Consider the following 13,799-nt stretch of genomic DNA (forward strand, 5'->3'; position numbering starts at 1 on the left):
ATAACAATACATGCATCGTAATTTGTTAGTCAGTGGACAGCTTTGGTATGGCATAGATAGCATGCAAGGGCGAGGGTACAGAACAACTTTGCCTGCACAAAGACCAAAGAAGAAAAAAAAGGGCCATCATGCATCATCAGGCTGTCTGTCACACAAACAAGTGGTACCACCCCACCAGCCCAAAAGGTGGTAGAGGGAAGAACAGAGTGTCTCCGAACGGAACAATGTCTATATTTTGTGATGCGTGATCCGGAAAATGTATGGTGTGGTGTCAAGACGTAGCGTCTACTTCACGTATTGATAAGTAGGACTGACTTGCACAGCAAAGGACGTGGCAATGTTGGGGTACCTCCAAAACAGAAACAGATCGGCCATCGTATCCGGAGCTTCAGGGGGGAAGGGGGGGGGGTTGTACCATTCTATGAAGCAGCTTAGGGGAACGGTTCAGCTCCAACCAGATCCAGCCTCGTGCATCTGTGTCTATTCGGGCGATCCTTTATTAACGTAGCATTCATCAAGACCCGCTCGCTTGCTCGCCGATTGCCTTTGGAACTGGAGCAGCAATACCATTGATGCTCGAGTCGGGGTTCGAACGGGTCTGAGTACATATATGTGTGTCTGCAAGTACGCATATAGGGTAACAGTAAAAGTAATGCACCTGCTGTAGTAGTAAGCATATGTGGGCTGCTTTCTCCAGGCTCCTCGTATTTTCTTGTGGTTTTTTCTGGTGAGAGTGGGTGAGGAGGAAGAGGGGCAAGGGAAAATTGACACTGCCTCGAGCCACTACCATGGAACATAACAGTACCCGCAGTACCTGACCATAGTATACACACAGAGAGAAAAAGAGACAGATCCAGAAAAGAGCCCAACGTCATCCCAGGTGGTGATGTCAGAGGAGGACCCCTGACAGCTCATCGATGCTTGAAGTAGTAGTGGGGTGGAAACACGCAGGGCCTAGCTACATACTCAAGTAGTGTGCCACAGGTTGCCTGGCACCTGGCAAGGGCCTGAGGGGGGAAACTTTGCTGGTCCCACAAATGGAGAGAGGGGGGACCAGAACAGCGACGTTCCCCCCTCCCCTCCCCTCCCCACAGCTAGGACCCCCTGCACAGGACCTAAGCTTGATGTTGACCTGGCACCTGGCAATTCAGCCCTGGTGGGCCCCCCTGTATCATCAGTACATAGAGCAGACATCCATATCCATCCTCATGTGAGAGAAGCTTCGCCCTGGGCAATTGTTCATCCCACCCCCTGGCTTCCCACACACTATGTATGAATGATGCCCAGCGAGCCAGGCAGGGCCTGGTAAGGAGGTAAAAACATGGGCGTCTTTGCTGCAGGGGTCAGGTGGTGGGAAAATTTTAGTCGGAGGGTCAAGGTTTGAGGTTTGAACGTGAGCACAGAGAGGGCGCGGGCGAGGGTAAGATACGGCGGTTAAGAGAAGGAGGAGGAGGAGGAGGAGGAGGAGGAGGAGGAGGAGGAGGAGGAGGAGGAGGAGGAGGAGGAGGAAAAGTTGAGCCCCTCTTCCCTCCTTCCACTGCCCAACTGCCCAATTACCCACTGGTCATTGACCACTTACTGGCCTTGGGCCACTGATGACCCTAGCCATCCATGCTACCACTTGCACCGATTGCCCCCTCATCCGCCCCTGCCTAATGCCTCTCTAGGACCACTGCAGGGCCTCCCCTTCCCACCCCGCCCCAACTACCTAGTACCTACCAGGTACAGTGAAGCTGGTTGCTTCATGATGGGAGTTGCCTCTGGAATTTTTTTCTCCTTCTTCCCTTCAACCCCTGCCGGGTGGCGCTATTGGGTGGAGGAAAAACGCATGCATGTGTGCTGCATGACTGCCCTGTCTGCCAGTGCCTCCGTCTGCCGAGTCTCCGTTCTGCCCTCTTCGGTATCCACCTCATCTTTTTTCTTTTCAAGGCTGAGTTGGAATGGATGGAATGAATCTGCTATGGTTACGTCCCTACTATAGTACATGTTATGCAGTACTTACTCACAAGGCAGCGTACGTTTCGTTGAACCGTCAGTACAAGTCAGTCTTATTTTCTGCCCTCCTGCTGATCCATACTTCTTCTTCCACCCCTCCTTCTTTCTCCCCCCACCTGTGTTTTGTCTCTCTTGTCGAAGCCTTCCTATCATACCCTCCTTTCCGCTCACCACAACGGTCCACAACAGGAACTCTTTCTCCTTAGACTTTACATCTCGACTTGCACTGGTTGCCAGCATCTCTGAGGGTGTTACTGGCCTTCTGCCTCGAACTCCTCATTGTCAGGCTATTGTTATACTGTGGTATGTCTTCAATCGCATGTTATCTTTGTCTATCTGCCTTTGTCCTCGTTCTCTTTGAGACACACTCTCTGTCTCTCGAGTCTCCCCTCTCCCTTCTACAATGAAAGGGCATTTCTTGGAGGACTCGGTGGACAGGACAGAACAGGATATGCAACTCTCTCCCTTGGCGATACATTTTTAACTTGGACTTTTTTTTCTTTTTTTTTTTTTTTTTAGAAGATAAGTCACGACGACCACATTTCTCGATCGTCACCTCCTTCTTCAACAAGGCGAATAAGCAGGGAGGACGACTTGCATCTTTCTTGGCCCCAGGAATCTCACTCCTCCGTCTCCAACCGAATCGGGCCACACCAGAAAGGACCCCTCCCTCGTTCCTCCTCCTCCTCTTCCTCCTTCTCCTCGACCTCGACCTTTTCGTCTTCCGACGATATAAGATACGCTACTTTACCACACCAGCCAGACAAGCCAAGCACTTAGGTTCGCCACCCAGCTTCTCCTTCTTCTCCTACTCCTCGTCTCGTGCCGCCCTTGTAGAAAGCATCTTGTTGCTGTCCCGCCCCATACTACCACACTCCTCGGCGGCCGCTCGTCTCTGACACGCATAAGGCTATCTCCAGTCCGCCCCCGCGTCGACGGTGTCCCCTCCCCTCCTCTCCGCTTCCCTTTGCGAACCTTGGGGGAATCGCTCGACCACCATCTCGCCGCTCTTTCGACTGCAGCAACACGCACACCCATACAAAACCATCAAAGAAGGGGTATATGCGCTTATCCTGAGCCGTCCGCGCCGTTCCCTGGAGCAACACATTCCTCACATCCCTTCCGCTACTACCGCCGCTGCGTTCGCAGCCCGGTTCGGGTCGGGTCGGCCCCGCCTTGTCGACGTTCCCTCTTTATACGCTCGATAGCGCCACGCTCGCCGACTCGTGGTCTCGGTCTGGGCCTGTCGCCATGGGGGACCGCTACGATCGTTCGGGGAGGAGATCGCCCATCTACGACTATGGGCGCGCCTCCCTGCCCAGCGTGCCCACCTCGTCCTATTACGGCGGTGATATCCACGTCACACCTGTGCCGCGCCACGAGACAACCATCGCCCAGCCGCGACACCACAATACCACTACAGCCGCCGCCACGGCCGGCCACCATCACCGCCGCCGCAACTCCAACTCTGTCTCCAACGACTGGCGCGGTCCCAACATTCCCGTCACCACCACCACCTACACCGTGAAGACGGATCCTGTCACCAGGAGCGCCAGCGTCAGGGAGCACAGCCGCGCCCGGAGCTCCACCCTCGACGTAGGCGCCAGGAGACCGCCCATCATCGTGACCACCCGGCAGGCCAAGGAGACGGCCTCCTCCTCCTCCACCACCGCATCGCACCCCTCCAGAGATGTTCCCCAGAGCCCTCTACCCGGCCGGGACAGGGACCGGGGCAGGAACGCCTACAGGGAGGATGACAGCTATCTGATCTCGCAGCCCGCGTCTTCTATGCGGTCCCGCAGCCACAGCCGCTATGCCATGGACAGAGACAGCCGCCGTGCATCGACCATCCTAACCACACCGACCCTGGACGACGAGGAGCTCCGTCGTCTGCGGCAGAGGACCAACGATGAGCGGCTCATGCCCTCCTGGAATGAACCCCGCCGCGAGAGGCCGTCCTCGTACTACGCCAACCCGGCCCGGCACAGTTCCACAGCGGCGGACCTGGGCGACTCGGGCTACGAGTACACGGGCCCTGGTGCCCTGCTCCGCTATGACCTGGACAACGACCGCCATCACTCGTCTTACTACCGTCCTACCGTGACCGTCGGTGACGTCGAACGCAGGCCGTACGACAGTCGTGCCAGAGGAGGTCCGCCGCCGACCACGCGAGGCCTGGACAAGGTCAACAGGAGGGTTGTCGAAGACACGACACCCCCCAGCTTCTACGAGCGGCCGTCCCTCCGCGTGCCCCCATCCACCACGGTTGCGACCATCCCACCACCACCACCACCACCACTACCATCTGACCGTCGAGCAGGCCAGCTGGAGGTCGCACCCGTCACTGTCGAGCGACGCCCATCACGAAATGGGCCCCGGCCCACGTCGCTCTACCAGGACGACTACCCCCCACGGGATTCGAGAGCCCGGGACTACTATCGTGAGGAGGATGTTGGTGCCCGGGGTCCCAGCTTGCGGGCTGAAACCGAAAAGAAGAGGGACAAGGACACTGCCATCCGTGAGGACTATGCTCCCAGCCGTGAGCGCCGGCGCGACTCACGCATGGAGGAGCGTGAGCCCAGGCGGCATTCAGATGAGGAAGACGACCGCTATGATCGCCAGTACGGCCGGGACCACGGCAGCAGGAGGGAGGAGGCAGCATATCGCCCGGACAGGAAGAGTGCCAAAGATGACAGTGTCCGCGATGATGACCGCGACAAGGGCAAGCTCCGCGACAAGGTTGCTACGGGGCTGAGCCTCGCAGCTGGTGCCATCGGTCTGGGCGGGGCTATAGGCCACGGTCACAAGGACGACAAGGACGACAAGGGCTCGCCCAGGAGGCGCGGGGATGACGAGGCCCGCAGGGAGGAAGATGGAGAGCGAGAGCGCCTGAAGCCATCTAGGAGAGAGGCCGAGGACCGACCGCGAGACGATACAGATGGCCCAGCAGGATCCAAAGAGAAATCGCGAAAGGACCGTGACCCCGAAGACGGAGACGAGAGGGACCGCAACAGGCGTGATGCCGAGGCAAGGCTCAATGGCGATTCCGCTGCTGCTGGCACGGCAAGGGATCCCAATTCCTCCTCAGACGAGAGCAAACCATCACGGCGCCGCCGCCGGCCCGCGTCCGCCGCCGCCTTCAAGCCCAACGACGCCGCCAGCCTGCAGGCTCTCAAGGAGCAGCTCAGGGCCCAGGAGGAGTCTGACGATGACAAGGAGAAAAAGAAGGCGGCGACAAGCAAGGCCCCGCCGTCGCCCGACCGACACAACACGCCGCCGACCTCTCGAGGAGAGGACGATGCCAGGGAGACCACGACATCGTCATCCAAGGACGACTCGAGGGGCCGTGAGACCTCATCTGCGGCCGAGGACAACAAGCAGGTCAGAGTGGTGTCGCCTCCCAGAGACAAGGATGACAAGAAGCCGATCAAGGGCATCCTGAAGCAGCCGAAACCACAATTCCCCGAGGAGCCCAACCCCGTGCGCGAGGGTGTTGCCCCACACAAGGACGACAAGACCAAAGGCAATGTGCCGCCCGGTGCCCGCTGGACCAAGATCAGCCGCAAGCTGGTCAACCCTGAGGCTCTGACGATCGGCAAGGAGCGTTTTGAGGTTCGGGACGACTTTGTGATTGTGCTTCGCGTCCTGAACAAGGAGGAGATCGAGGCCTATACGGCCGCCACGGCACAGCTGAGAGGTGGGTTGCTCCCTTTTCCATTTTCTTGATTCTAGTTCTCTTTTTCTTCTTTTTTTTTTTTTTTTTTTTTTTTGTTTTTTTTGTTCTTGCTTCCCCTGGCTCCGTCCGTCGTCTGTTCGTTCGCCGTCCGCCGCCCCGTCGCCGTTCGCCGTGTCGTCCACGCCGTGATTTCCTGCCTCGCCCACGTCCCACGTCCCACGTCCCACGTTCTCGCCTTCGTCTTCGTCTTCGCCTTCGCCTTCGCCTTCGCCCTGGTCCCTTTTTCCACGCCTGCCGTTCCCCCGTGACACTTGCGCCCGTGCCTTGTGCCTGTGCTTGTCGTCTCCTTTGTCCTTTTTCCGGCCATTCCCTTTTTTTTCTTTCTGGCTCTGCAGTTGCAGATCATTATGAAGATGGGAAAGGCTGACAACCCGCACAGATATGAGACGGCAGGAGTATGAGGACCGCGAGAAGGATGACGAGCGGGACGAAGAAGGGGATGAGCGACGGAAGCCTCACAGGTCACATCGGCGAGATCCACGGGACGAGGAAGAGGATGAGAGGCGACGTGAGCGCGAGCCCCGCCCCAGGAAGCACCGGCATGAGGATGACGGGCCACTCCGACTTGAGTACTCAGCCGACGACCGCGATCGCCTACCGATCCGCAGTCACCGCCACCGAGACCGAGAGCGCGAGAGAGAGCCTGTCAGCGTGAGAAACGATTGATGATACTATTCTGTTATGAATCCTGAAGAAAAAAGAAAGGAAAAAAGAAGAAAAGAATTTGGGCATATTTGGCACATCATGAGCCGGGGGGGGGGGGGAGGGCGGAGGGTCTGTTGACGTATTTGATGAACTGCACAACATCTAGCAAGCGTCTCGAGAGCGAGTGAACAAGATCTATTTATTACGTGGTTTTCATGTGTGTATATAAGCATGCTGGGTTCATACAAAGAGGCTGGTTGGAGTGGGAAAAATTACCTTGGGAAGATTGAAAAACAGAGAGGGATATGAATGTCACGATTATCTACGTACCGCCGACCTGTACTCGTGCCATGGCTGTGTCTGTTCAGGGCAATCTGTCTGGTGAGTCCTCGCAATTCTCATCATGGACAGTAAATACTAAATTGGACAGGACAAGGAGCCCTCCTTCATCTCGTGTCGTGCGACCGAGTCTCGTACCAAGCTGAAGATGAGATCTTAGCAGCGACACTCATGGAATCAATACCGTCTCTGTCTTGATCTTCCCCGTCTTTGGGCTGTCTGGGGCGGCATACATTGCTGAGGGGGGCGGACGGGCGATCACCAAATCACATCAGTCATAAGAGAGACTGCGAGAGAGTCTTGAATATGCATGAGACGTCGGCGGCCTGACTCGGGGAATCCTTTCTAGATGACGACGGATGGGCTTGGTGGGTGTGTGTCTGATGTCTGTGGCTTTGCTTGTTGGCTTTGACTATGTGTGCCCTCGGCCTTTTGATATACTTTTTCCTGTCCCGTCCAGCTTAGAAGCAACAAAGAGAGAGAGAGAGAGAGAGAGAGAGAGAGAGAGAGAGAAAACTAAACAACACAGTTCAGTCTACTTGCGGTCAGATGCAACACCCACAGCAGTGGAAGCCAACCCCCCCCCCCCCCCACACCCGGCTCCTTTTTTCTTACCCTCTCAGCAATGCGCCGAGACAAACGCTGGGCTTGGCTTTTGGTCTAGCCCTAGCCCACCCATCTGAAGCCGTTGAGGAGTGATGACAGTTGAGAGTGGGGGAGGGGAGGGAGGAGGGGGCGTTGTCTTTCCACCTTTGCATGCACGATCACTCAACTCAGTTACTCGCTCACTTACAACTGTGGCGTGTTGATGAGGCGGTGGCCATGGGAAAAAGGAGGGGCAAACCCCAGTCTGGGCGCCGCCACCGACGACGACAACGGCCGCAAGGGAGCTGATGTATGGATGGGATATGTGGTTGGGGTTGGGGAGGGGGGGGGGGGATTGCTTTGGCTTCTTTATTTCTCTCTTCCTCTTTTCTCTCTCTCTCTCTCTCTCTCTCTCTCTCTCTCTCTCTCTCTCTCTCTCTCTCTCTCTCTCTGCCTTTCTTCCTTTCTGATCTCCTACTTGTCATAAGTGCTTGGGCGGTGACACAAGGCAAAAAAAAGTGCTCGGTGGCGCCCCTTCGTTCTTTTCCAGCTCATTTCTCACGGTCGAACAGAGAGAAGGAAAACAACCAGACAAGTAACAACAAAAAAAACAAAAAAAAAACACCCGATCATGGTGACCCACCTGTATGTACTGTACTTCTCTACCGGTCCGGAGGGGCCAAACTCAAGTCAGTCAGACAAGGCCACAGCAGTCTGAGACATGGTGTGGGGGGGGGGGGGGGACCACTGCGCGGGTTCTGCGTGGCTGTGGTGGTGGTTACTTCTTCTTGGACCCGGGCTGTCGGGAAAAGGTACATGTCTTTTCTTCTCTCTTGTTTGGTAGTGGCTGAAGCACAAGGACAAGAGAAGGAAGGAGGAGGAGGAGGAGGCAGGGGAAGAAGGGGGCAAAGAATGAGTGCTCTCTGCTTTTTTTGTCCGGATGGCTGACAAGCCACACGATATCTACTTGAGACACAACAGAAAGAAAAAAAAAAGTAATGGAAGAAAGGACGAACCTATCATGACGCGCCCTTCCCCGTGGCTTGATCAAATCAATATACATGCGCCCGGTCCCGGCTTTGGCGAGACGGGCCGACGGATGATGGGATGTGGTGTGCATTTGGGGGGGGGGGGGCAAAGGTGCCTGTGAACGGAATGTTCTGCAGATTGCGGTTTGGGTAGAGGGTATATTCATCCATTCATCCGTCCTCCCTGCGGTCTGGCTGGTGTTGACATGCTGGTGGGGTGAGATTAGGTAGGCAACGAGAATGAAGGAGGGACTTGCTTGATTCATCACAGATGACACACGTATGCACAGCTGATGGAAGAGTCCCAGCAAAGAGAAGCGAGGCGGTCAGGCTGTGGGCGGACAGGTCGTCGTCGACATGTATGTGGCACACACTCTGTGACTCTTGCCCGTATTCTTCCATCTCTCTCTCTCTCTCTCTCTCTCTCTCTCTCTCTCTCTCCCTCCCTCTTTTTTCAGCCGGAGACCAACAATATCGTTACCGCCACACCCAGAGGAAAGAAACCTGAGAAGTGAGAAATCTGCACGGTGCCGTGGGAAGTATCCATCGTCACTTGGTCACTCATCATCATCATCATCATCAAAAGAGTTAGAGAAAAAGGGGCCCCGGGGTTCAGGCGGACATCCCGCCCTCGTTTGCTAGCAAATAGGAAGACAGATCAGAATTAGAATAAATGGACAGATGTGCAATCCAGCGAGAAGGTGTGCTTCCCATTTTCGTCATTCAATCTAAATGTTATGTGTGTGTTTCCTCCATTATTAATAACCCCGTCAGCTGTGGTGGTGGTCTTGTGTCCCCGGCGGCGAATGTCTTTGTGTCCCCTCAAGAAAAAGAAACCTTGGAGAGAGAGAGAGAGAGAGAGAGAGAGGAATGGATTCGTGGTGATGGATGGGTGAGCTGCCAGTGAGAACGAAGCCAAGACAAAACAAAAAGGGCTTTTGCCGATACACCGCCACCGCGCATTTTGGAATGCCTGGGTTAAATCGTCTTTTCGGATATGAGGGCCAGCGCCACAGCCGCGAAGTCTCCGTGCTATTGTGACCGATGCCATTAACTCGGAATTTACGGTAAGGGATATACACACACACACACACACACACACACACACACATACACACACATGTATATATATAATAGTACATTATAAAGTTGGACCAGGAGGGGGAGGAGGGTCAAGAGGGAGGGGGGGGGGGAGTGTGTTCTGGTAGTAAGTAGTACGTATCTTTGGAGTAACACGTTTGTGGGGTCTCTCCTCTCTACTTTAGTACTTTAGTAGTAGTAACTATGGAAGGGGAGAGGGAGGGAGAGAGAAAGTGTTAGAATGTACTATGGTACAACCCCCCCTCCCCCAAAGAAAAAAAAACTTCACACAGTGCATACTCGAATCAAATAAAGAAATTACTAAAATAAAAATCCCAACCCAATAAAACGAGATTCCTCTGTTTGTGTGTGTGCCATAGTATATGTGTGTGTGTGTGTGTGTGTGTCTGCCGGGTCAAATTACCCCCTATCAGAAACTTGCGAGGTGGATCTGTTTCCGTTTAGAAATCTTTCTTTGGAAAAGAAAAAGACCCCTGAGGGACATGTCCTGTCATTTCCCCCCTGCCCTGGCACGACAGCCGTAGCAAACCCCTTCCCCCATCCCCGGTTCCCCTGAGACCTGCTGCTGCGTTGCTGCTGCGAGGATCTCGCTACCGCGGAGGATTACTGGGAGGGGTTTCGGTCGGTTGCTTATTACGTTGTTTGGTTGGGCAGGGGGGGTTTTACTACTCAATCCACTGGAGATTGTACTATGTATGGCATGGCACTTTGTCAAAGTGGAAAATTTGACTGGCTATTTCCCTCTCTTTTTTCTTCTTCAAAAAGACGACAGACTTTTCTCATGTCGAAAGGTGCTGAAACAAAAGGAAGAGGGTTACCTAGAGAAAAGCACTTGCCAAACTGGGCAGCGGTTAAGTGACGAAGAGAGAGACACACAGAGAGAGAGAGAGAGAGAGGAATGGATTCGTGGTGATGGATGGGTGAGCTGCCAGTGAGAACGAAGCCAAGACAAAACAAAAAGGGCTTTTGCCGATACACCGCCACCGCGCATTTTGGAATGCCTGGGTTAAATCGTCTTTTCGGATATGAGGGCCAGCGCCACAGCCGCGAAGTCTCCGTGCTATTGTGACCGATGCCATTAACTCGGAATTTACGGTAAGGGATATACACACACACACACACACACACACACACACACATACACACACATGTATATATATAATAGTACTACCATAATGTGTATGTACATACCATAGTAATTCTGCCCTCGAACAACATGTGTCCAACGTTGCGCAAACGGCGCCCATCAGCCATATCCCGCTGGACCTGTGTATCGTCCTCTCCTTCAGCTCCTCCTCCCTCTTGTCTCTCTCTCTCTCTTGGATAGGAGAGGAGCCCTACGTGTGGCAAACCTTCGAAGAAGCTACTTCATTTTGTGGTACCCAAAAAGATCGCACTGTGACCGAAGGCACCTGTGTCATCTTTTGATGAGATGAAAAATGACGAAATACGAGATGAATCCTGCTGCCCAAGCAGCTTGCAGTATCCTCCTCCTTCACCGGGCCATGAAGATCCTTTTTCCATCTGTTCCCCAATACTGTATATAGTGTGTGTACATACATACGTACAGTACTTATTACGGTACTACCAAAAACTTATCTGTACCATAGTTAGTATAGTTGAGCCCACACAAGGGAGGGGGCAACTCAGTCAAGGCAATCAGGGAAAAAAGACAATTTTTTTATTTAAAAAAAAAAGGGCTTGCCCGTTTCTGCCCGTCCTCGGAGTCAGTCTCCTGATTCAGAATAGCCTCCTGCGCTAGAGACATTTTGACGCTCAAGTTTTCCTTTGAGTACTATGCCATTAGTAGTACAAACTGCACTGTAACTCGTCATATTCGGTACTCCGCACCGCCGCTCTTTTGCAGCTCTGTCATGTGCATATGTCGTAAAAGTGGCCTCACCGCGCTGCTGAGAAGAGCCAATGACCGACTCGAGAACTTGCTGATTTGCAACCGCAAGCCCGCCATCCCGCTGGCTCCGGCGGTCCTGGAGGTGGAGAAAAGAAATTTTTGGTCTTGCATCACTGCTGCCGTCACTTGAGCATGTACTATGTATGCAGGTGTCCAAATTCCGCTGCAAGCTTCTGCCTTTTTTTTTTTTGATGCAATGCGACCTACCAGCTTATCAAAAGGAGGAGGGGAAAAGGACCGAACCCTCGCTTGGTTGGCTCACAGGAAACGTTCAGGCGCGTATGCATGTACTCTTGCCAGTCTGGTGTATGTATGTTCGCGTGTCGTTCTTCTTCTTTTCTTCCCTTTCCTGTGGTCTGTCTCGGGGGGGGGGGGGGGAAGCTCTCCTATCTGCTGCGGCTTGCTGTCCTCCGCAAGCGACCGGTTGGATCTGGCCCAGTCTCCACCCACCCTCCGCCGCCTACAATCCGACATGAGAAGGGGGGAGGGAGAGAGATGAGGTGTCCTGCAGTTGATGAACTAGAAGGAACCTCCTCTCGGCGACCTCTACGCTTTTCGTACAACCCGTCATCCATCATCATCATCATGCGCACTTCCGCGCTGGCCGAGAAATGCCTTGACGTATAGCGCCGTGGGTCATGTCACCGCTTTGACCCGACGGAGCTCGTAAGGGAGGGACGTACCACAGCTTCTCTTTTCCCCTCCCACCATCTCCTGAGTGGTTACAACCCACACACACCTCCCGTAAAGTACCACCGAGTCCTGTATCCTGTTTTGCTCTGGAAACAAAAAATATACTCTGAGCTACTGGGACCGGAAGGAAATCACACTCCAGCTCGTGATGGGGGGCCATCAGAACAGGCATGACTCGGTCGGTGAGGAAATACGTACTGTGGTACTGATGGCTTCTTGAATTGACAACCTTTGTGGAGTAGAGGTTTAGCTTGGGCGTCGATGGGAGCCTGGGCGACCCTGCGCGGCGCGACTCGTCCGTGTTGTTTTGCGCTACCAATCCCGAGTACGATAGCCTCACTCTTTGGCATGCTGATCCAAAGGACTTGACACCCAGACGAAGCACTTACTAGTAGTACAGGCGGAGTATACCTCGAGCTCGCGGTGGTCCGAGATCGAATTCTGTCAAAGTCTTCCAAGGTTGTTCGTATCGCCCACCTGGGCATGTAGCCAGCCATTGGATCCAATTTAGGGGTTAACGTGATGCTAAAAGCACGTCGTAGGCGGCATGCAGGTGCCTGCAGATAAATGGTGTGTGCTCTGCCAGTTTTTGCTTCATGACATACTTGGTAGGAGGGGTGGTGGTCGTAGTGGTGGCGGTAGTGGTGGCGGCGGCGCAGCTAGGGAGACTCTCGTTACGACAAAGTTTGCTAAGCTCTGTCAATACACCTTGTTGCCTTGAAGACATTCAACCTTGTTTCCTTTTCCTTCCCTTCTTCTCTCAACTAAAAGATGTCGCTCTATATGGCGCACCTAGCAACAGACTATAGCTCCAGAATATCACACCCAGGTTTGGACCACCTGGGGTTCGCACTACGAGACCCAAAAGATCTGGTGGGTTTCACGATGATCTGCCACCAGTGAAGTGGGCTTAGGAGGGCGGACCTGTGGCCCTGTTGCCAAGGAATGCCAGGGTCGCAGAATCAACAAGGCCGGCCCTGCGACCTGCTGTCAACTGCCGTTCTGGGGGTGGGACACAAACCCTGCAGCCGCTGTGCATGACCAACCGTCGTCAGCACGGGAGGAGGCGAGGCTTCGAGGGTGGGAGCTCCATCGTACAATGTGGTGGTGTTGGGCAGTCGTAGACCCAACCTAGTCAGGCCATTCAACATCTACCAGCAAACAGTGGCATTCGTATGCTGAAGCCCATCCTACCAGCGTTCCTGTATCAGACAAACAGGCGACTCTGATGCGAGAGAAGAGAGAGAGGTCTGCCCAGATCTTGTGCTGGAGACAATATAAATGGTGTAATAGAAGGAGGGGATAGTGTGGGAGTTTGGTAGTGGTTTCCTATACCTACAAGAACCATGAGAAGGTCGCCAGGTTTTGGGGGGGTTTTTTTTAAGGTAAGTAGGAGGGAGGTGGCACATCAAGGGTGGTGTAAACAAGGCCAGGATTGTACTGTAAATCTGTAGCCACTGGCCCGCTGCGAGGTCTGTGGCAGGTCCCGCACCTGCTGCTGCGGAGCGAACAAACTATCGTGGAGTCAGGCCGGGATGCGAATTACCCTCCCTGCCTGGTCCTACGCTCACCAGGATCCGTGCTGCGGGTTGAGAGACGGGAAAGGGGGGCATGATCCATTCGTCCAACGACAACACACCTTGGTCTAGAGGAAGAATCACCTCTCTGTTGGTCCCGACGGCGTAACGCAGTCTCTTTTTCTTAACCAGTCTCGTTTCTTGGAGGGATGGCTGGCTGGTGAGTCCGCCAAACGTGTTGTAACTGC

General features: G+C 54.2%; 1 protein-coding gene across 1 annotated transcript; it reads left to right on the top strand.

The window, feature by feature from the left end:
* The first annotated feature begins 6,108 nt into the window (after nucleotides 1–6,108).
* On the top strand, nucleotides 6,109–6,704 carry M406DRAFT_356854 (uncharacterized protein). Its single transcript, XM_040923538.1, has one exon. It carries the CDS (start codon nucleotides 6,113–6,115, stop codon nucleotides 6,395–6,397), a length of 285 nt encoding a protein of 94 aa, XP_040776121.1. The 5' UTR covers nucleotides 6,109–6,112; the 3' UTR covers nucleotides 6,398–6,704.
* Nucleotides 6,705–13,799: the final 7,095 nt, after the last annotated feature.

The sequence above is a fragment of the Cryphonectria parasitica genome (assembly GCF_011745365.1).
Source record: "Cryphonectria parasitica EP155 unplaced genomic scaffold M406scaffold_5, whole genome shotgun sequence".
Classification (NCBI taxonomy): Eukaryota; Fungi; Ascomycota; class Sordariomycetes; order Diaporthales; family Cryphonectriaceae; genus Cryphonectria; species Cryphonectria parasitica.